The following is a 23,376-nucleotide window of genomic DNA, read 5'->3' on the forward strand; positions in this document are numbered from 1 at the left end:
TAGTCTTCAGCAACAAGAGTCATGGACCTTTATTAACCCTAGTGCTCTGACATAAATCTCTCTGACTCAGCTCGGCTCTCTCCACAGAGCAGCTAGACCACTGTGGTCCTCGGGACCATTGGGTCTTCAGGCACTCATTAGGTGAACTAAGTCCAAAGTTCAAGGAGAGGAACCAACCCTTGGACTCTGTTGGGGAGGATAGCCATCCTGTTCCAGTCAGTTATGGTTGGGGGGGGGGGCAAAATCATGTACTCATCGAAGCTGCTCCTTTCAATTGCTCTGTGCACAGCTGATTAAGCCAGAAAAAGAGGATGAATGGTTGAATGATATTGACAAAGAGCCATGGTAAGTGCCCGGCTAATTCACTCTCACTGGAACCTCTTGCCTTTTCTTCCCTCTCACTTCCCTTAGCCATTGGCACCCCCCTGCTTCCCAGTCCTGCATGTGTCCCTGGTGGGGGGCGGGGTGCCGCTGTCCGTGGTCAGGCTGCCTCGGTGTGAACTGTAAACAAATGGTCTTCATGGAGGCTGGTGCAGCCTGCAGTTGGTGCAATGGCTGGTTAGAGTTGGCTCTGTAGGTGTTGGGTTGGGGGCCCAGAGAAATGGGGAGACTGAGATCAGAATGGAGGTGGGTTAGGAGTGGGGAACATAGTCCAGGGCTTCTTCCCCAAGCAGACAAGTTGGATAGGAGGAATCAGAACAGGATTCTGAGGGGGAGAAGAAAGGGAGTAAGTCCAGGGCAACAAGCAGAGGCTTGGGTAGTGAGCTTATAGGGAATTAGGTTTGCATTTCCCAAAACAACTCTGTCAAAGGTTCCTTACCACTGCATGTTGGCTGAGTCCCACAACCTTCAGGTTTCCTTGCTGGATTTTTCCACGGGATCTGCACTGAGCACTGGTTTGTTTTCTAACAGTCTTTCTTGGGCTCTCAAAATACCTCCCATCTCCACCTACATTTCTCATCCAGCATCCTTGAATGAACCATCTGGTCCCACTATTTCCTAACCTGGCTTCTGATTTCAGTCTTCTCTCTCACAAAGGTACTGGAGGGTTACGGACTAGACTACGTTTGCTGGTATGTCACCTCTGTCAACTTAACTCTTCTAAGCTTCCATGTCCTGGACTGTAAAGTGGTGGCTGTTAACAGTTCCTGCCTCAATGAGGGTTGTTATATGGAATAAACAGATGACTGCGTGTAAAATGCTTACTGTGAGGTCTTGAGCATATTAAGTACTTAATGAAAATTAGCTGCTGTTACTTCCCCTCCCCTCATTTCAACTCTTTCCTCTAGACCAGGGGTCCCCAAACTTTTTACACAGGGGGCCAGTTCACTGTCCCTCAGACCATTGGAGGGCCGGACTATAAAAAAAACTATGAACAAATCCCTTTGCACACTGCACATATCTTATTTTAAAGTAAAAAAACAAAACGGGAACAAATATAACATTTAAAATAAAGAACAAGTAAATTTAAATCAACAAACTGACCAGTATTTCAATGGGAACTATACTCCTCTCACTGACCACCAATGAAAGAGGTGCCCCTTCCGGAAGTGCGGTGGGGGCCGGATAAATGGCCTCAGGGGGCCGCATGTGGCCCGCGGGCCATAGTTTGGGGACCCCTGCTCTAGACAGATGACATCCAAATCTGAATGTTCAGTCTGAGCTCTAAGTTTTCACCTGCTTCATGAGAGACAGTACAGGGCAGGGGAAAGTGCGTGGACTCAGGAGGGGCAGACGAGAGCTCGAGTCTCGTTTAGCCCTCATCGCTGTGGACTTTGCAGAGTGACTGCATCTGAACCCCTGCTGATCTACTCATCTGTAGTGGGATATTGATACTCGTTTCACTGGAGTAGAAAATGCTTCGCCATGTTGCTTCCTCCGTGGCACTTACCATGCTCTGTAACTACATCTTTCTCCATGCCCTCCCTCAACCAAGGGAGGGTCAAGTCCTTAAGAGTAGGAGCTTTGCCCTGGCTGGTTGGCTCAGTGGTAGAGCGTCGGCCTGGCGTGCAGAAGTCCAGGGTTTGATTCCCAGCCAGGGCACACAGGAGAAGTGCCCATCTGCTTCTCCACCCCTCCCCCTCTCCTTCCTCTTGGTCTCTCTCTTCCCCTCCCGCAGCCAAGGCTCCATTGGAGCAGATGGCCCGGGCGCTGGGGATGGCTCCTTGGCCTCTGCCTCAGGCTCTAGACTGGCTCTGGTCATAACAGAGCAATGCCCCGGAGAGGCAGAGCATCGCCCCCTGGTGGGCAGAGCGTCGCCCCCTGGTGGGCATGCCAGGTGGATCCTGGTCGGGCGCATACGGGAGTCTGTCTGACTATCTCTCCCTGTTTCCAGATTCAGAAAAATACAAAAAAAAAAAAAAAAAGAGTAGGAGCCTTGCCGTCTTGTGCACTACTCTGCTCCTTCCCCTGCACATTTCTGTCACAAGTTCATTCACTCTCTCTCCTCCTATATTCCTTTGACTTCTTCAAATCAACATATGCCAAACCAAACAACTAGTCATTTCCTTGCTTAGACCCTGAGCTATTAACAAATATTTATTAAGTTCTAATTCTAAGCCAAGCACAGGGCTAAGGGTCAGAACAGACAAAAAGATTGATGAGATATTGTTTCATTTGTAAAAATGTTTACTGCCCACTGAGGAGATGTATCATGACATGGGAACAAAGAATTTGCAATAATAGGAAGAGACACTTCACAGAGAAGGAGCCCAAGCATAGAGAAGGAACACCATTTTCCTAACTGTAGGAGCTGGAGGAAGCTTCTCAGTGGAAGTGACAATTGCCCTGGGTGTTGAGGAAAGATGAGGAATTTTTAGCCAGATGGAAGACAAGAGTATTGTTAGAGGCATGAACTAACACGGTGCATGATCAGCTGGAATAGAGGGTTTAAAGAGAGAAAATAAGAATAGAGGGCCAAAACCACTTGCCCCTATTTTTTCCCTTCTTTTCCAAGTGAGAGGAGAGGAGATAGAAAATAGCTCACAACTGAGCTATTTTTAGAGCCTGAGGCTGAGGCTCCACAGAGCCATCCTCAGTGCCCAGGGCCAATGTGCTTGAATCAATCAAGGCATGGCTGTGGGAGAGGAAGAGAGAAAGAAAGTGAGAGAGAGAAGGAGGGAGGGGTGGAGAAGCAGACGGTCACTGCTCCTGTGTGCCCTGACTGGGAATCAAACCTGGTACATCCACTTGCTGGACCCACACCCATTTTTTAAAATGAAAAATTTTAAACATACAAATCCTGTTTATATCCCTACCCACTAAACTCCCATCCTATTATTTTTTTTAGGACATACAGTTTTGGGTTTTTTTTTTTAATATTTCTTTTGGGGAAGGGACATCACACTTTTACTCAATTAAGAGAAATATATATTTTTAAATTTTATTTATTTATTTATTTTTTACAGAGACAGAGAGAAAGTCAGAGAGAGGGATAGACAGGGACAGACAGACAGGAACGGAGAGAGATGAAAAGCATCAATCATTAGTTTTTTTTTTTTGTTTTTTTTTTTTTCAAAGATTTTATTTATTCATTATAGAGAGGGGGGAGAGAGAGAGAGAGAGAGAGAGAGAGAAGGGAGGGAGGAGCTGGAAGCATCAACTCCCATATGTGCCTTGACCAGGCAAGCCCAGGGTTTTGAACCGGCAACCTCAGCATTTCCAGATTGATGCTTTATCCACTGCGCCACCACAGGTCAGGCCAATCATTAGTTTTTCATTGCATGTTGCAACACCTTAGTTGTTCATTGATTGCTTTCTTATACGTGCCTTGACTGCGGGCCTTCAGCAGACCGAGTGACCCCTTGCTGGAGCCAGCGACCTTGGGTTCAAGCTGGTGGGCTTTTGCTCAAACCAGATGAGCCCGCGCTCAAGCTGGCGACCTCAGGTTCTCAAACCTGGGTCCTCTGCATCCCAGTCCAACGCTCTATCCACTGCGCCACCTCCTGGTCAGGCTTAAGTTGTTTTTTTTTTAATTTTATTTATTTATTTAAGAGAGAGAAATATTTTTTAACGGTACAGATGTCTTCTATTTTTTACACTTATCACACCACGAATCCACAGGGTAAGGGTCCCGGCAGCTCAGGCTCCTTCCCACGGGCTCTCACACGGTGAGCGCCTCTGGGCAGAGCAGGCTGGTGCTTCAGTTGAATCCAGGTACCTTTCTCTTTGGCTGCCTTCCTTCCCTGACCATTTTCCTACACACATTTCAGGAAACTATCTCAGCTGTTAAAGTGCTTAATATGCTCAATACATACATTGATTTTCTTGGCAAGAATCTTGCCCTTAACTTGTTTGTTTACAACAATGCCTAGAGCATGCTGGGTGACACTGTAGACTTGTCCAGTTTTGCCATGGGAACATTTGTGGGGCATTTCTTTTGGAACAGTGCCCATTCCCTTGATGTCTGCAATTTCACTTGTCTTGTAGATTTGCATGTATGTGGTGAAAGGAACAACTCCGTGTTCTGAAAGTCCTAGAGAACGTATAGTGTGCATTGGGCGTCTATCTTCTTTCCCTTTGTGTTGGTTATTTTGGTGAATTATTGGAACATAGAGGTTCTAGCCGAAAGGCCCATCCCATTATTATTATATTATTATTATTATTATTATTATTATTATTAAGTGAAAGGAGGGGAGATAGAGAGACTCCCACATGTACCCTGACTGAGATCCACCTGGCAACCCTCCATCTGGGGCTGGTGCTTGAATCAACTGAGCTATCCACAGTGCCGGGGCTGGTGCTTGAATCAACTGAGCCACTGGCTGTGAGAGTGGAAGAGAGAAGGGGGAGAGGGAGGCAAAGAGAAGCAGATGGTTGCTTCTCTCTCTCTTTTTTTTATTAAGTGAGAGTTGGGGAGGCAGAGAGGCAGACTCCTGCATGCAACCTGATTTACTGGGATCCACCTGGCAAGCCCCTACCTGGGGATGCTCTGCCTATCTGGGGCTGTTGTTCCATTGCTCGGCAACTGAGCTATTTTAAAGCCTGAGACGAGGCCATGGAGCCATCCTTAGCACCTGGGGCCAACTCACTTGAACCAATTAAGCCATGGCTGAGGGAGCAGAAGAGAGAGAAAGAGAGAGAGAAGGAACAGGGGAAGGGGTGGAGAAGCAGATTGGCACTTCTCCTGTGTGCCCTGACTGGAAATCAAACCCAAGACATCCAAATGCTAGGTTGATGCTCTACCACTGAGCCAACCAGCCAGGGATGGTCAGGTGCCCTGACAAGGGATTGAACCCAGGATGTCCATACCCATACCTTGGGCCAATGCTCTATCCACCAAGCCAACAGACCAAGGGCCCATCCCATTATTTTGATGCAAATCCCAGACATCAAATCATTTCATTCATAAATGCTTTAGTATTTTGAAAAGATAGTGTATCTTTTTATTTTCTTCTCACAAATGAGTCATAGCATACTTTAACAATGTAACTTACCTATCTAGTGATTGAACTGTATCAGAATATATAGAGTTGCCTCCTTTTAGGAAGCAACATAGTGTTGCATTTGTGAATATACCATAACTAACCTTGCTAGTCCCCCAACTGATGGGCATTTAGGCTGTTCCAATTTCTTTTTGTTTTTTTAATTTTTATTTTTAAGTGAGAGGAGGGAAGATAGTGAGGTAGACTCCTGCATGAGCCCTGACCAGGATCCACCCAGCAACCCTGTCTGGGGCTGATACTCTAGTACTAAGCTATTTTTAGCATTTGAAGCTAACATGCTCAGACCAACCAAGCTATCCCTCAGCGCCTGGGGTCATGCTCGAACCTATCGGGCCACTCGCTGTGGGAGAGGAAGAGAAAGAGAAGAAGGAGAGGAAGGGTGGGAGAAGCAGGTGTTTGCTTCTCCTGTGTGCCCTGACCAGGAGTCAAACCTGGGACATCTATATGCCAGGCCAATACTCTATCCACTGGGCCACAGTCCAGGGCTCCAATTTCTTAATATTAAAGCAAAGCTGAGAGAATACCTTTAAACCAATTGAGCCATGGCTGCAGGAAGGAAAAAGAAAGAGAGAGAGAGACAGAAGGAACAGGGGAGGGGTGGATGTAAACATCGAAGGGCATATTGATAAGATAAATTCCTGGATGTGGAATTGCTAGGATCTTGCACATTTTGAATTCTGATAAGTGCTCCCTATTTGGCTCAAGAGGTGCTTTGAAATGGTATGACAAGGATGCTTTCTCTGTTCCGGCTTGTGACATTTTGGAATCCTCTCTGTCCTTTCTCCATTTAATCAAGCGTATGTCCTACCAACTCAACTCCTCCCAGTCTGACCATCTTCCTCCCTTCATTCCCACTGCTGTGGTCCTGGCTCAGGCCTGCATCCTTCATTAGGACAATTGCAACTATCGACTCAAAATGTATTCTAATCCTTTGCCAGAGCAAACATCCTAAAATGGGAATTATATAATTCTTTTGCTTAATTACTTTTGCTGTTTGTTTTTTTTTCCATTCAGTGAGAGGAGGGGAGGCAGAGACAGATTCCCACATGCGCTCCCACTGGGATCCACCATGCAAGCCCACTAGGGGGCCACGCTCTGCCCATCTGAGGCATTGCTCCATTGCTTACCAACCGAGCTCTTTTTAGTGCCTGAGGCAGAGACCATGGAGCCATCCTCAGCACCTGGGGCCAACTCGCTCCAGTTGAGCCATGGCTGCAGGAGGAGAAGACAGAGAGAGAGAGAGAGAGAGAGAGAGAGAGACATGAGAGGGGGAGGGGTGGAGAAGCAGATGGGCATGTCTCCTGTGTGCCCTGACTGGGAATTGAACCCAGGACAACCACACGCCGGCTGACGCTCTACCACTGAGCAAACTGGTCAAGGCCGTACAACGTTAAAAAAAAAATCCAATTTCTTAGGCCTGCCTTTCAATGCTTTATGGTTTGTCCCCAACTTCTCATTCATTTTCTGTGCACCTTAGACTTCACTGAACCTGGACTCTGGTGCTTCACTTGGGCCCCCACCTCTCTGTCTCCCTTATTTCTCAGTTGTGGAAATCTTGCTCATCTTTTTTTTTTTTTTTTTTTAATTCATTTTAGAGAGGAGAAGGAGAGACAGAGAGAGAGAAGGGGGAGGAGCTGGAAGCATCAACTCCCATATGTGCCTTGACCAGGCAAGCCCAGGGTTTCGAACCTGCGACCTCAGCATTTCCAGGTCCACGCTTTATCCAATGCGCCACCACAGGTCAGGCCTCTTGCTCATCTTTTAAGGTAAATTCAAGCACTACCTCCTCATCCATGCAGTGTAGGGCCACTGGTTTAGGACGCAGGTTGACTTGGCTTCTAATCCTGACTTTCTTTGGGGGAATGTCAATCCTGGTAATTTCCGTGGTCACTCCGTCTCACCACACTTGCTTGGAGCCCCTGCTGCTACACTGGCTGCATTTGCTTTGTTTTACAGCTGGTTGCAGACAAGGTTGTCTTGACCATTAGACAGCAAGCTCCCTATGGGCAGGGCTCATGATTTGCTCCTGGATCTCCCAGCGCCTGGCAGAGAACCTACAAATCAGTGGAGAAAGAGACAGAGATTAACATTTAAAAAAAGAAAAATTAAAAAAAAAAAAAAAAGAAACACAAAAGGACAGGCATGCACGGTGTGGGGCTAAACGGATAGCTTTCCACCGTAACCTCGGCCCAAGGGCTGGTGGGCGGAGTCGGGTCCTGGGCGTGGCCTGGGACTGGGGCGGGGCTTGGCGCGGCTCCCGCCCTAGTCCGTCTGCAAACGCGTTCCCCTGTCCCCGGCCGCGCGCAGCGGGCTCCTAGGCGGCGGCTCCAGGCCCCTCCGCGGTCCAGTGAGTCCGGTTAGCGCGTCGCAATGCGCTCCCTGCTCGGCCTGCTGCTCGTCTTCGTTGGCTGCACCTTCGCCTTGTACTTGCTGTCGACGCGACTGCCCCGCGGAGTGACGCGGCGCTCCGCCGAGGAGACCGAAGGCAGGTGCGTGGCGGGGACCCTTGTTCCGGTCGAGGAAGGGAGCCAGTTTCGAGGAGAGGGTCTGGGAATCGGAGATTCGAGCTCCTGGATCCGGGGCGACAGGGCCTGGGTTTGTGGTTCCGTTCTAGGACAGGTGAGAGGGGTCTGGTATCCAGGCGTCTGCATGGCCTCGGACAGGCTGGACGGAGGGGAGCCGGGCTGTCCTGGCCGGGACCTGCCGGCGGCGCGGGGGTGCTGTGCGGGCCGCCGCCGGTGCCTGTGGGCAGTGATTTGCGGAGGGAAATGCGGCGCTTTACCCCGGGCGCAGCCGGCTCGCGCGCCCCGTTCGCGCCGTGGCTTCGTTTGCCCTTTCACGTTCCTATCGCCTCGACAGGCTCAGCTCTAACCCCGTTTGCAGTCGTCCCTCGCCCTTGCTTGCAACCGTAGCGCCTTCTTCACTACTCCCAGCCTTTCCCCGTCGTCCTCTTCACCCCACATCATTTAGATCTGCCCTTGGGAGTCTAAGGCATTCCGTCTTCAAGTGAAACCTTGTACGGACAACTTTAATTATGCAGGAATGAATGGTCGGGCCGCTCCTCGCTTCTGGCTGTCTCTCCTTTCCCCCGTCTCATTACCGACTGCGTGCGGCAGGAGGCGCTATATAATAATACCTGCCGGGCTGGTTTGTGTGAGTGCTGCTGTCTGTGAAGTTCATGGCGGTATGCCTGGCACAACCTTGTGTCAAGGATGTTACTAGTATTTGAATATTAGGACAATTGTTTTCAGTTGCTGTATTCTTTTGCTCTAGATGAGGAGGTTTTTCACAAGTGTCAGATATACTAACAGAAACATTTTGAGAACTAGGAGGGTTTGCTCACAATGGATCATTGATGGATCTAAGGGTTGTTCAGATGGCAGAGGCAAAGTAGCCTTTGCACTGTAACCCTTGTACAGGAGTCCGAGTGCACTGAGGACCAGATAAAGAGCAGGGCGAAAAAGCAGTCTCTTTGAAAGGGTTGGTTTCAAGCCCGACATTATCAAGAAGGTTATGTTTATGGTGCAGTACAAATATACTTTCTGAGAGAATCTTTATTTTATTCTTAGTGTTTACTTTATTAATTTTAGAGAGAGGAAGAGAGAGAGTGAGAGAGAAACAGAAGCATTGATGTGTTCCTGTATGTGCCCTGACCTGGGACGGAACTGACAACCTCTATGCTACTGGAGGATGCTCTGACCAATTGAGCTATCTGGCCAGGGCCCAAGAGAGTCTTTAATTGGCTTGTTACTGTCTAATAAGACAGTCGTTTTACCTGGTAACCCAGGAGCAGTGTGAAGTATGAATTGTCCTTGGCCTAAAGTTTCTGGGGGAGGGTCTGCCCCTTAAAAGGAAGGCAATTAAAGACATTTAGTGCTAGCCTGGAAATGAATTCATTTGTTTTTTTAAGAATAGATCATAAGACCTCAGAGCTAAAGGGGAGCTAACACCAGCCCTAAATTTTCAGATAAGGGCACTGAGGCCCAGGGACAAGCCCAAGATCACACAGCTGGATAGTAGCAGAGTTCAGATGCTAACCCAGGTCTTTTGTTTCCAAATCAGGGCTCTTCTGCCTGCTCTGCTGTGTTGTATCAGGTCACCCATCTTCCTGTGGGGTCCCATTATGTGCATATTCCTAGCAGACCAGATAATGAGTGCATTCATAAACCTACTTTGGAAAGACAACACCATAAGTGACCTTTATAAGTCCTAGGCTGATTTGGACTCATGTTTCTGTCTGCTTTTCCAAATCTCCAGGTCACTGTGGTTCCCCTCTGATCTGGCGGAGTTGCGGGAGCTCTCTGAGGTCCTTCGAGACTACCGGAAGGAGCACCAGGCCTACGTGTTCCTGCTCTTCTGCAGTGCCTACCTCTACAAACAGTGCTTTGCCATCCCTGGCTCCAGCTTACTGGTCAGTGCTATGTCTTCCTTCCGTGCCTGTTGGGAAGCCACCTCTGTCTTTTGAGGGACCCTTAGGCTGCAAATCACACTGTCCAGAGGACAATCTACTGTAACTACTTTCCCTGTGGCAGGCACTGTCCTAGTTGTTTTACCTGTATGACCTTTTTAATTCTCCCAACCGTCTTATAATGTAGGAAGAAGCTGACTGTTCAAGGGAGGGGGCGGGATTGGGGTCAGAACCCACCTCCACCCAGCTGCAGGGTCTGCCTTTCCTCTCAGGTGTGCCGCTTTTGTTTCGAAGGCATCGAGAGCTGTGGAGCACTGTCCTTAAGAGACACACACATGTACCCTGGGCTGGGTCAACTCTTCCTCTTCAGAGCTATTATGTTCTGCATTTTGGCACTGTTTTTGATTTTCTAAAAATCTGTGTTCAGAGGGACCAAGTCCTTCTGATTGAGCCCCCCTGCAAAAAAGACACAACCCAAAAAACTGTTTTTTCCATTAGTCTGTGAATTCCTGAATTCCCTAAGGGTAGGGCCTATTTTTTATTCTTAACTCTTGTATTCCTTTGCCAGCTCAGGGAGGCGCCTTTATAAGTGATGAACAATGCAAGTTGTTCACGGGGATATTAAGCTGTACATGATTGGGAAGCTTCCTTGGTGTGGAGAGAACAAGTCATTCTGACTTGTCAGGTGTTAGACCTGAGCGTATTCTTTGGCTGGTGGATGCTTTTCATCAGTTGCCATCTAAGGTTATAGTGAATAATCTGCACTCCTCCTAGCAGCATCTTAAACTTGTCTGTGTAAATGTATATGTATGTGAGAGCAGGGGGTGAGTTTGAGTCCCCGCTGTGTGGCTGTGGGCAAACCACTTTTCCAACCTGTTCCCTTGTCTGTAAAATGGTCATACTCCTCTGTAACCCCCTGGGCAGTGGTCGGCAAACTCATTAGTCAACAGAGCCAAATATCAACAGTACAACGATTGAAATTTCTTTTGAGAGCCAAATTTTTTAAACTTAAACTTAGGTACATTGTTATTAACTTAATTAGGGAACTCCTAAGCTGGCCTTTGCTAAAAACGTCCTCAATCTGATTGAGCCCGGGTTTGTGGACCACTGCCCTAGGGTTATTACGTGGGAGCCTTAAATGAAACAGTGGGTGGAGAGTGGCTGGCACGGCGGTGGGGCCTGGCGGTGGGGCCGGGCACACACTGGCCCTCAAGCCCCTGTTGAGTACTTGAGTGGTGGAGCAGGAAGTCCCGAAAGCCGCTTCCTGTCCTGCTGCTCTCTCCTGCCCCAGCGTCTTTTCTCTGCTGTAGGCTTAGGCTGGATCTGCTTCCAAGTTTCTCACTTGGAAACTGGAAGGAAAGCAGATGTGTCTATGCCGAGAGAGACAGGGAGGTGCATGGTCCTTGAGGTCAGGGGCTGCCTCCTTGGGTACCTGCCTTCCCACTTGAGCTGATCCCTCTTTAGGGCAAAGAGCCAGCTGCCACCTGGAGGTGAATCTCGTCTCCGCCTGGTGTGATCTGGGGCACGATACTTAATCTCTCACCTGCGGAATGGGGTAAGGATAGTATATGACACAGGGCCATAGTGAGGATTAAATAAGACATGCAGTGAAGCATTTAGCACATAGTAGGTGCTCAGTAGATTCCCATCATCTCACTTCCAAGTTCCCTTTTACTTTCTGTCTTAGATTCCGTGTTTGGCAGGGTGTTGTTAACCAGCTAAATTGCATTTAGGAAATATTGGCTCACTTTAAAAAAGTTTTTATTTTATTAATTTTAGAGAGAGAGGAAGGGAGAGAGAGGGAGAACCAGAAAGATCAATCTGTACCTGTATGTGCCCTAACCAGGGATCGAACCTGCAACCTTTGCGTATTAGGATGACGCTCTAACCAACCAAGCTATCTGGCCAGGACTTGGCTCACTTTTTCATTTTTGTTCATCTAAGACTTTTTGAATGCCTCCTCTCCTATCCTCTCTCTCTCTCTCAAATAAATGGAAACGATAAAATAAATAAAGTAGGAGTCGGGTTTGGGTCAGGAGGGCGGAGAGAACCTATGACTCTTGACCTCCAGGATGAGGAAGCTGCTGCTGGTTCTCATGGCCGAGGGTTTGTTTTCTTTGCAGAATGTTTTAGCTGGCGCTTTGTTTGGGCCATGGCTGGGGCTTCTGCTGTGCTGTGTGTTGACTTCAGTGGGTGCCACATGCTGCTACCTGCTTTCCAGTATGTTTGGCAAACAACTGGTGGTCTCCTACTTTCCTGAAAAAGTGACCCTACTACAGAGGAAGGTAAGTGGGAGGGGTACATCTGAGTGTGGGGCTCCCATAGAGTCACCTTGTGGACCTGAGGGGGATGAGGGCAGGGATTTCCCACAATGTTCCTCCGCTCTGTGAGACGGACATCAGTTTGTCGTTCCTCTTATTTATGCACTCATTGGTTGATTCTTGTGTGTGCCTGGACTGGTGATCGAACCAGCAACCTTGGTGAACTGGGATGACACTCTAACCAACTGAGCTACCCGGCTAGGGCCCCAGGGATTCTTTTGATGTTTCCAAGAGACACAGACCTGGGATCAAATCCCAGCTCCATCCCTACGAGCTCCATGACTTTAGGCAAGTTCCTGACTTTTCTGAGCCGTATGTACCTTGTTTTAAAAACAAGGAAAACAGTCTTTGCCCCGGGGGGTCATTGGGAGATTGGGGAACACAGTCTATAAAGTATCTAGAACAGTATCTAGGCACCGACAGATATTCAGTACCTGGAAACTCTTCTGCTTCCTAATGGCCTTGTCTTCTTTGGTTGCAGGTGGATGAGAACAGAAACGGCTTGTTTTTTTTCTTACTGTTTTTGAGACTTTTCCCCATGACACCAAACTGGTTCTTGAACCTCTCGGCCCCGATTCTCAACATCCCTATTGGGCAGTTCTTCTTCTCTGTTCTGATTGGTAAGAAGCTAGTGGAGGAAGTTTGAGTGATCAGAGTTGGCCTGCTGGGGGCCTGCCCTGGGTCCCAGGGCGTGGACATGTGCCTGCCTCTGAGAGCACAGGCTATCGTGAAGAGCATCTTTCGTCTCACTAGCTGAAATCCTGACTTCACATCTACTCAGGCTTAAACTAGAAAACTCATAAGAATAATTTTGGAAAAATAGGACTGTTCATTCTGCAGCTATATTTAGTGCCTGTGGGGCAGTGAACACTGCTAGGCATTGGGATTAGAGGAGTAATCTGAAGCACAGGGCTTGGCCCATGGTAGGTGCTCAGTAATGCTAGCTGGAAAAGCGGGGTTGGAATGAGGGTATGTGGGCAGAAGAAACAGTGATAGAGGAGAGGAACAGGAATAGAGTGAAGGACTGCTGTTTATTAAAAACATTTTTAAGCTTTTTAATGGATTGACTTTAGGGAAACAGAGAGGTAGGGGTGGGAGAGAGAGAAAAAGCATTCATTTGTTGCTCCACATTAGTTGTGCATCCATTGGTTGCTTCCCTCATATGCCCTGACCTGGGATTGCACCTGACCTGGGGCTTTGCCCTTGTTTTAATTGAGATCTGCCTTAGCAAGATCTGGTACCACTGAAGTTCCTTCTTGACTTTTGACAATTGTGCGACCTTCAGCAAGCTGCGTACCCTCAGTGGAACACCTGTTAGATGAGGGGCTAGAGCAGTCAATGTTTCTCCAAGTAGGGCCTTGGACCACCTTTATCAGAACAGTAACTGCTAACACTCTGTTAAGTTAGTGGCTAGTATTTTCTCCAAGAAGTAAAACATTCTCTCTAAGCCTAAGGCAAGGATTGTCTTCGTAAATCTTAGAGCAGGCATCCCCAAACTACGGCCCGCGGGCCACATGCGGCCCCCTGAGGCCATTTATCTGGCCTCCCACCACACTTCCAGAAGGGGCACCTCTTTCATTGGTGGTCAGTGAGAGGAGCACTGTATGTGGCGGCCCTCCAGTGGTCTGAGGGACAGTGAACTGGTCCCTTGTGTAAAAAGTTTGGGGACCCCTGCTTAGAGCATGGAGGGAAAGAGTACTCAGGGTGTCTAGGTCAGATATAACAAATCTGTGGTTGAACAGCTGCTATTAATAGCAGATACTTAGATACTTGAAAGAAATGGAGATCTTAAAGCAAAACTGACCACAGTTAATTCTGGTCATACAGCTTTCAGACTGAGTGCCTTAGTGCCCCAGTCCTCAGCCTGGAATAACCTAGGTGGTCCAAAGCGTGGAAGGGCTCTGGAGACCAGAGTTCCAGGCCCACCTCTGACAGGCTGTGTGATAGTGAGTGGTCTGTGATCTTGAGGCACCTCTATAGAAGGATTTCAATGAGTGGGAGGGGAAAGGCTTTTCAGATGTAGGTTGCTAGGCTTTACTAGACCTGGTACCCAGAGTTCTTGGGGGGAAGCCTGAAGACGTGTGTTAATAAATTCACCAGGTGATTGTTATGCCACCAGGCTGTCTCGCCACCACTGAGACTGTTAGGATCTGGTGAATTTGATGACCTATTAGAAATAGTATATTTTAGAAATAGTAAATATCCTAAATGCGGGTATTTCTTACTTGGCTTAGGTACTCAGACCAAATTTGGGGCCCACCTCTAGCAAATGGGTGACCCTCATGCATTTTTGTCCTAAGTGACCCCTTATTTTATTCACTCATTTTGTTTTTCCTGTGAAAATCTTTATCTTTCTCTTATTGTAGTGTATATATTTTTGTCCCTTTGTTGAACAAGGCAGGTGTATATGGGAAGTGAAGAAAGGAGGGGAAAAGTAGAAAAGAAGGGAAAGAGGTGATATGTGTAGGGGTTAGGAGCTGGGGGAAAAACCAAACCTGGAGTCACTGTTGGGAATTCATGGTGACTTTTCTGAATGGTTAGTGTTCTTCCTTTCCTGCCCCTGCACACCCACGCCCAGTAAAAGGCTCTTTCCCTTTCCTTCTTGCAGGTCTGATCCCCTACAACTTCATCTGTGTGCAGACAGGCTCCATCCTGTCAACCCTTACCTCTCTGGATGCGCTTTTCTCCTGGGAAACTGTCCTGAAGCTGTTGGCCATCGCTCTGGTCGCCTTAGTTCCTGGAGCCCTCATTAAAAAACTTAGTCGGAAGGACCTGCATCTGAGTGCAACAAGCAGCAGCAATCATCTGAATAGCAGAAAGGTCACGTGAGCTGGAGTTCGGGTTGCTGTGGCCCTGGACTCTCGCCCTCATACATATGTGTAATTGGTGTGGTCCTCGACAGCCCTCCGTTGTTTTTTTCTTTTTTTAACTTAAAAAAAATTTTTTTAATGTTTTATTTTGTTAGTTTTTTAGAGAGAGGAAGGGAGAGAGCAGGAGAGAGAGACAGGAACATCTGTTCTTGTATGTGCCCTGACTGGGGATCGAACCAGCAACCATTGCATTTCAGGTCGATGCTCTAACCAACTGAACTATCCGGCCAGGGCCCTCATTTTTTAAATACCTTCAACAGGTGGTTTGGACACGATTGATCTGTGTGCAGTCTTATCATAAAGGACACTGTACTCTAGAAGGTGAATTATATCAGGTTCTCAACCCAGCCCTGGTATATTAGGACACTATGAAATGGATAGTCTCTTAGAAAATCCTGTTTGTATTTTATTGAATAACAAGGAACTCTGGATAACCTGTTGTATTTGCCTCTTGCCAAGCCCCGAGCTACCTCGAGGGAGGATGCTGACTGTCCTTGTCAGAGTGCCTCTTTTGTAAAGTGATAGGCTGTTGTGACAGGTGTTCACTCTCTTAAGTCCCTGGTGTTTGTTATTAGTGTAAATGATGACATGAACCCACATCACTCTTCACCTTGTTAGTCTCTTGAAGAGTGTTTCTTTCGTACTTTTTTTGCTGATGACCTACCTCTTCCATAAAAAGGGAAAGAAGCTAATAAAACCCATCATTTATTAACAGAATGGTTGCCCCTGGGCATGATCTGCTGCGTTCGGGTTTGGCTTGGCCAAGAATCTTGCCAAGGCTTTAATCTAGGCCACACGTTCTACATGAGTTCTTGAGACTGTTCATTCTTGAGGATTAATTCCCAAACATTGTTTGGGTTTTTTTGTACTTGTATGTTCAGAAAAGGGAAGAAAAAAGAAAGAAAACCCCCCAAACAGCAAGGACTTCATTTTAAAAGATGTGTTGCTTTAAAAGAAGCTTGATGAACCAGGGTCGGGGGGTGCAGAGGAGGCCAGCTGGACTGTGACGTCCACGGCTTTTCGTGTCCCTGGAGTGGGGAGGCGGAGCAAGGAAGCCCGACACTTCGCCCCTTTGCAGGATGTCCCGCAGGATGGCCACGTTGGTCTCTCTTATCCCCCACGACATGCAACAATGTGCCTTATTAGTTGTGAGTTTACAGGCAAAACAATTTCCCAAATAAATGGATACCAGTGTTGTGTGTGGAATGTGTCTGTGTGTGTTGCTAACACTCGCTTCCCCTTGCCAGCGGGAATCGGGAGGGGCTGAAAGTCAGACCGTCCAGAGGTGTCTTAGCTCCACTCAGGTGTTGTACCAGTATTGTTTCTTGGAAGCCAGATTTTCATTTTCACCTCTTTCCTCTCTGTGTTCACTTTATAGTGGGGTCACTGATAACACTCCGTAGCTATAAGACGGGCAGCGGGAAGGCCATAGGGAAGAAGCAGAGGGCCATCTAGGGTATCACAGGCTTATCAAGAAGAAACCACAACAACATGAAGTACTGGTGTTCGTCCTCTCTGGATGTGTCTAGTGCTCGAGCCACAGAAACCAGCTTTTCTACTGTCTTGTTTTCCTGGCTGTGGGGACGCAGTGAGGTAGTCTTCATTTCCCGAAAGCCTGACAGGTGCCGAGATTTGTGAAGGCAGCTCTCGGGACACGACCAGTACCTTTAGGAAAAGATGACCAAAAACACAGTGAAGTCCACTTTTTGTTTAATTCCATGCATTTGTTTGCTTTGATAGTTGCTCGTTCCCATTGCTGTACAATTGTTCGGTACAAAGGGAGCCGGCATCAGAAACCAGCAGGTGCAGGGAACTAACAGTGTGGAGACCACAGGGGAGGCAGGTGCAGGAATTCGTTCTGAGACTTGACCACAAGAAAGAAGTTCTGCTCCACATTGAAAGGGGCTTGGCATCCTAGTTCATTCCAGTTTGACTAGATGTCTGAACTATAACATGCAAACAAGCAGGCTAATGTGATTCTGTGTGCTGGTCTGTGAGGTTGGTAACATTGGTGGTGTGAATGAGGTCAGCAAAGAAGAAAAACCTTGCTGCCTGGAAAGGCACTAAATTCATACTGACAGCACAAGTGAGGGTTCTTAGAAAAGAAGGTCACATTGTTTTGGTACATTGGTCACACAGAGTCAAAGGAAGAAGCAAGTAACAGACTGAACATTAACTCTGTGCACAGAAGGCGAGGGAGGAACACACTTAACACAATGGACTGATGTAAATGAGGACACACATTTTGGAATTCAATTGATCAGTGACTGGAGATTATTCCACTGGAAGTGGTCCCAAAGGGCAGTGGGTGGAGGCAAGTGGCCTTTTTCCTCCCGATGCTGCTGCCTCCGGAGAGCGTGGGGTGGGGCCCACAGAACACTGGTGTCGTCCTGTCCTTTTCCCGTCAGGGCTAACTGGGTCTCAAGCCTCCCTTGGGAAATTAGTTAGGAGCTCAGAGCTGGCTGGCTGGCTTCCCCCTTGCACACCAGTTCTAGTCGAGCGGCAGCTGTCGCTCCCAGGGCTGTGTGTGCGGGTCAGGCTGTGACCAGGCTCAGCAGGAAAGAATAGGGTGGTCAGTAAATGACGCTAGGCTTGGGGGATTAGAGTGTAGATTGTAGATGGTGATAGGAGGTGGTATTTTGGTTTCTAGCTTAGTGGCAAAACAGTATAGCACACTATATGGAGAGCAGGGAAGGGATTCCTAGGTGTCCAAGTATTATGCTCTATTTTGGAGAATTCAGTTCCAGGAACTTCAAGTAGGAACATTTTAAGGGGAAAAAAAGATATACGGGGCTGGGGGGGAAAGAGTAACTCATTTGATCAATAAGGATGCATTTGCACTGGAAGGATGTTGATGCCTCACAGTGAGGGAGGCATTTAAAGTTGGGTTGGTACCAGGCAAACCCCAACCCATCAAATCTATTACCTGCGGTAAGAGGAAAATTTAGCACAAAGAAGCCCTGATATGGATGTACAGTACTTATTGAATTCTACTAAAAATATCCTTAATTCTTGCAAGATGGATTTGTTGACACCAAAGTTTTAAAATATCTGAGCTGCAAGTGGGCCACACCAGATCCTCTTACAACAGAGCTAGCCAGTGTGTCACCTTTCTGTGTTAGGCCCCCCACAATCTTGCAAATAGGTCTAAACTTGAAGGTTTATTATAATTTCAAAGTGGATGCAGGCTTCTCAGTTTCTCTGCTAAGCACTTTAAAAAGGAATTGTTATTCAGAGGACATGATCTAGAAATAGAAATCAGAAACAAATGCCCATCTGCAACACAAATTAAAACTCATTATTCTGCTGCCAAAAGCAGACACTAAATGAATGTGGACATTAGTCCCAAGCAATAAACTTTCCATTGACAATAAAGCTCGAAATCACAGCCTGCGAGGTCCTGGAAGCACCGTGGCCCAGCGGCTAGGACTGAAGAATTAGCTCTTCAGTTCGCGGAGCTCTGGACTCAGCGCTCCTCAGGCGACCGCGTGCGACCGCGTGTTCTCAAGGAAACACACCGATTCAGAACTGTTCTGATCACCTCTGGCAGCCTGGAAGGGGCAAGGCTGGGACAGACAAGGCATTTCTCTTTTTAACCTAGAGACACTTCTCTCAAGCCTCTAGTCACGTCTAAAAAAATAGTTTATTGAACTCTTGACAGTACAGTGAGTCAGTGCTGTGTACTCCCCTAACATGCTTATAATATTGAATCCAGATAGTCTATATGGCATTATCATGACAGATAGTCAAGATGGGAAGTCACAAAGCTAATGGGAAGTAGGAGCTGTCAGGTGGGGGTTTTCCAGGAAGCTCGTGATTGAAAGGTGTAAGACAGACATTGTCATGTTTTTCTTGGCACTATGGGGGGAGGGGGCGACAAGAACTGGACCAGCTGGTGTCAGTGTTTTATGTTGGATGGAAAGAGGACACGGAGTGTGGTGTCTCTTGTCTCAGAGACAAGTCACAGTGTAGTGTGGTCTGCAGTCAGAGGATGGAAAATAGGGCTCTTCAAGGTAGTACTTTTCCAGCCCTATGATCAAGCCTCTCTAGAATTTCTCTAGTCTTGAAATAGGATGATATCACATCTAGGCATTTTATGTCATGCATATATATTTTTTTTTCTTTCTTTTTTTAGTTTCCCTGCTACTCCTAACCAGGAGAAAAAAGGTTGGTTTTGTGGCATCTGGCAGGAACGAGATGACAAACTATGCTACCAGGTTGTAGAACTACCTAACCCAGGGGCCCCATGCAGAAATTCTCTAGGTCTGTCCCTCTTAGGGCATTAAATAATTCTCTTTTTGCTTCTAGTGTAGTCTCATGATTTTATTTCTTAAGAAACTTGAGAAAGTTTACAGCTTTCGAACTATTTGTCCATCCACCCGTCATCTGCCCGCCCCAGGAGCTGTCATGATCAAGTCAAAAATCCCAATGTACCGCTGCGCTCCAGACCAGAACACAGCATCCTCGGTGATTGCTGGGCACAGACAATGAGGCAGTGCACCTAAGACGAATACTGGAGAGCTCCCAACTGGCAGTTCCATTTTCATTCCTTCATAAAAATCATAAAAATTCGTAGTAACTCATGGTTAGCAATAAACACAATCATTGTGCTACACTGTAAACCACACCTTCTGGTCGACAGAAAATGAGAATGATAATAATTATTATAAAATAAAATAACAACGATAATAATGCCATAACTTAAGAGCTTTCATGTAGTCCAGCTACATAATTTATACAAAATGGAATAATTTAATGCAAACAATACTGCTCTCTGTATAAGTTAAACATTTTCCTTCATCTTACATAAGAGCTATAAATTATAGATACTAAATTTTAAATTAATATCTCAACATAAATTGTAAACAAATGGAGGGATCAAACAAGCAAAAGGAACTGCTCTGAATTCCCTCCTGCTTTTCCTTTTTGGCTGAGGCAGTCGGTGAAATCCAGAGAGGGCAACGTTTCTGTTGCACCGGAACTGGTTTAACACCCTTCTGTGTAAGTCAGTCTTTCTTAATGTCCGACATGATGCCGTGTTGGAAAGTCTAGCTATCTTCAGGTCTTGAGCCTAGAGACACTGTGTGACAGTAATCTATCTTGGAGACAAAGACAGGAACTAAGCCAATGTCTGTTTTTATGTAAAATTCTACATAAAAATTAGCTTAAAGCTGAGGTACCATCAAATCCCTTGGATGCTTTTCAGAGCCCGAGACTGTGGACAGGAAGGACCTCGTGCCTTGGCGGAGGTAAAATCATCCTAATTGCTGCTCAGCATCCGTTGTTCTTTCCACAGATTTACAAATCCAATTATTTAAAACTGCATTGATCCAAAGAGAAGTAAAAGATATTTTACAAATAGCATTTAACAAAAATGTTATTGTATGGTGGGAGAGGGGGTGCCTTTTGCAAGTTGCTTATTTTGCCCTTATTCTGGTAGTGGTGGCCAATCACTAAAGCTTATAGGACAGGATGATTAACGAATGAACACGGGATGGTTTGGGATTGGGCATTGGACAGACTCACACACACACATCTTAGCTGCCTCCAAAATCTGTTCTCCTTTTGAATCAGTATGTTGCTAGTAGACAAGTAACCTGGCTCCAGAGAAGGGTGGTTCCGTCTTCTCCACAAAGTGGAACTGAGACATTCTGGCAATCTACTTCTACACATTCCACATTTGCTTTTCTAACACTGTTGTCAATTTACTTTTTCTCAGTCCTGGATGGTTGGCTTAGTGGTAGCGCATTGGCTTGGCATGTGGAAGTACCGGGTTTGATTCCCATTAAGGGTACACAGGAGAAGTGACAATCTGCTTTACCCTTTCCCCCTTTTCTCTCTCTCTTCTCCTCCTACAGCCAGGGCTCGAATGGTTCAAGCAAGTTGGCCCCAGATGCTGAGGATGACTCCATGGCCTTGCTTCAGGTGCTAAAAATAGCATGGTTGCAGAGCAACAGAGAAATGGTGCCAGATGAGCAGGGCCCAGTAAGGGGCTTGCCAGGTGGATCCTGTTCAGGGCACATGTGGGATCTGTCTGTCTGCCTCCCTGCCTCTCACTTAAATAAATTTTTAAAAAATCCTTTTTCTCATCCTTCTCTCCTCCTCATTCCTTCTCTTTTCCCTAAAGGAAGTAGTCAATAGGTAGAAAGAAAATGGCTACAAGAAAATGGCACATTGGTCAAGGTAACACATTTGTCAAAATAATGACAATGACAGCATTTAAAAGGTAGATCTCTGTCAAGGAAAGTTTAACTCTGTGTAAGTCTCACTACCAAATGCTGCTTAAAATTAAAAAAAAAAATGAAACCAATTTTCACATATATGGTTTTCCTTTTCCTCCTAGAGGAAGCAATGCCCTCAAAGACCTTGGGTGCAAGTGTCTGGTCACCAAACTTTTCTAGGTCATTTCCATCATTCATCGAATAAGCTGGTTGAACTTGATGTAGTCTGTTCACAAGTTACCTGGAATTATTTCTCTTTCGCTGTGTTTTGTTTTCTAAAAAGCTCAACATGTCTTGCTCTGGCTCTTCTTCAGTCATTTGTGGCCAAAAGAACTGGTCCCCTGTTCAAGCAGCAGTAATACCTCTCGGCTCCACAAATTCCCAAGAATGTTGCTCCTAAATTCCAGTTCTTTCTCTCTCTCTCTCTTTTTTGCAAGAAATTATTGTCTCTCTATATATTATAGATAGTTCAATCTTTACAGTACAAAGTGTTAAAATGTCAAACAAAAATAAATATCAATGTTACAGTAGCTAGAATATTCAATAAAATAGATCCCTGCCATTCTTGATTGAAATGTTCAGTGAGACTTAATTTCATTTGGATATTTTTTTCCAGAGATTTGCAAAGTCTCATGTTCCTGTTATTGCAGCTCATTTCTAGGGGTAAGAAATCTGGGGCAGCTCTCTTCCCAGATGAAGGAGCAGGGAGAACGGGAAGAAATGGGGCGCGGGGTGGATCTGAAATGCCAGTATTGTCACGACATCTTCAGGCTGGGTGTTCTCTCATTACCAAGTAGCAGAGCTGTAGTGTTTATTGGTCCTCACTGTGGCATCAGAACACTCCCCATCTGAAGAGTCACAGTCCGATTCTTCAAACTGCGCAGGATTCTGCAGGGTCAAAACAAAATAAAACCTTAATTCATTTCTGCAATCAGTCAGTAAACATATATTGAACACCTCCCACATGACAAGCATTGTGCTGGTTTGGTGGGTAAGGGGGCTGCAAAGAGAGATGAGACCAGGTCCTGTCCTGTGGGGCTTATGGAAAAAGATGACTTATAAATATGATGATCACGATGACAGTTACAACCAGAGCCCCACTTAAATAGCGTTTCCTGTGTTCCAGGCACAACTGTGAGTGCATTCCATCTACTAGTCCCCTTACCCTTACAAGAACACTACGAAACAGGTGCTGGGGTGTTTTTGTGTGTGAGTTTTTGTCTTAAGATTTTATTTATTGATTTTAACAGAGAGAAAGTGGGGGACAAGAAGTATCAACTCATAGTTGCTTCACTTTAGTTGTTCATTGATTGCTGTCATATGTGCCTTGACTGGGCAAGCCCAGGGTTTTGAATCAGTGACCTCAGCATTCCAGGTTGACACTCTATCCACTGCTCTACCACAGGCCAGGCTAGATGCTGTTATCATACCCATTTTACAGATAAGAAAACTGATCCACAGAAAAGTTAAGTGGCTTGGCCAACATCACACTGCACCCAAGGTCTTAGAGGGCATTAGTTCCTCTAGGAGGAAAAGGAAAACTGTATATGTGAAAATTGGTTTCTTTTTTTTTTTTTTAATTTTAAGCAGCATTTGGTAGTGAGACTTACACAGAGTTAAACTTTCCTTGACAAAGATCTACCTTTTAAATGCTGTGGGATGTTGGAAAGGAATCTAGGTAGTCAGATTCCAGGGTACACAATTTCAACCACTGTGCTATCCTGCTTCTCGAACGGCAGTATCAAATATGAACTAAAATCTGACATGTGCTATGACAGCATCATCAAGGGATAGTGGAGACATGGGAGAGGGAGGCCCATACCCTCACCCAGACTGCGAGACAGGGCCAGGAGGAGGTGAGATCTGAGTTAAATCTTGGAATGAAGGGTTCCCGAGCAGTTCAATGTTTGTACCTCATTTGGGAGAACTACCCTCATTTTTGGGAGCTGTGTTATCTATGTATTTTTACTTACTCCATGAAAGCAGTTGTTGTATCTTCTTTTTTTTTTTGTATTTTTATGAAGTAAGAAGTGGGGAGGCAGAGAGACGGACTCCCGCATGGATCCTGACTGGGATCCACCCGGCACGCCCACTAGGGAGTGATGCTCTACC

At 46.4% G+C, this 23,376-nt stretch overlaps 2 protein-coding genes and 1 pseudogene across 7 annotated transcripts in view; 1 reads left to right on the forward strand and 2 right to left on the reverse strand.

The window, feature by feature from the left end:
* Positions 1–4,043: 4,043 nt before the first annotated feature.
* On the reverse strand, positions 4,044–4,540 carry LOC136379536 (large ribosomal subunit protein eL21-like; annotated as a pseudogene).
* A 3,181-nt stretch (positions 4,541–7,721) lies between these two features.
* Positions 7,722–16,249, forward strand: TMEM41A (transmembrane protein 41A). Its single transcript, XM_066347534.1, has 5 exons — positions 7,722–7,933; positions 9,702–9,855; positions 11,976–12,137; positions 12,655–12,793; positions 14,782–16,249. Exons 1-5 carry the CDS (start codon positions 7,815–7,817, stop codon positions 15,000–15,002), a joined length of 795 nt encoding a protein of 264 aa, XP_066203631.1. The 5' UTR covers positions 7,722–7,814; the 3' UTR covers positions 15,003–16,249.
* Positions 16,250–19,351: 3,102 nt separating this feature from the next.
* MAP3K13 (mitogen-activated protein kinase kinase kinase 13) overlaps positions 19,352–23,376 on the reverse strand; it is a 175,499-nt gene continuing 171,474 nt past the window's right edge. For all 6 annotated transcript variants that reach the window (XM_066348049.1, XM_066348051.1, XM_066348053.1 and 3 more), the window contains exon 14: positions 19,352–22,152. In XM_066348049.1, coding sequence (XP_066204146.1) covers positions 22,051–22,152 — 102 coding nt within the window. In that variant the 3' untranslated portion in view covers positions 19,352–22,050. The remainder of the gene's footprint in view (positions 22,153–23,376) is intronic.

This window comes from Saccopteryx leptura, chromosome 8 (assembly GCF_036850995.1).
Source record: "Saccopteryx leptura isolate mSacLep1 chromosome 8, mSacLep1_pri_phased_curated, whole genome shotgun sequence".
In the NCBI taxonomy this organism is placed as follows: domain Eukaryota; kingdom Metazoa; phylum Chordata; class Mammalia; order Chiroptera; family Emballonuridae; genus Saccopteryx; species Saccopteryx leptura.

What these genes read in the sequence shown, in the direction of transcription:
- TMEM41A (XM_066347534.1), top strand. Translation starts at nt 7,815, where the DNA reads ATGCGCTCCCTGCTCGGCCTGCTGCTCGTCTTCGTTGGCTGCACCTTC. An exon ending in GCCGAGGAGACCGAAGGCAG is followed by an intron (nt 7,934 to 9,701) that starts GTGCGTGGCGGG and finishes CCAAATCTCCAG; the next exon opens with GTCACTGTGGTTCCCCTCTG. An exon ending in TGACCCTACTACAGAGGAAG is followed by an intron (nt 12,138 to 12,654) that starts GTAAGTGGGAGG and finishes CTTTGGTTGCAG; the next exon opens with GTGGATGAGAACAGAAACGG.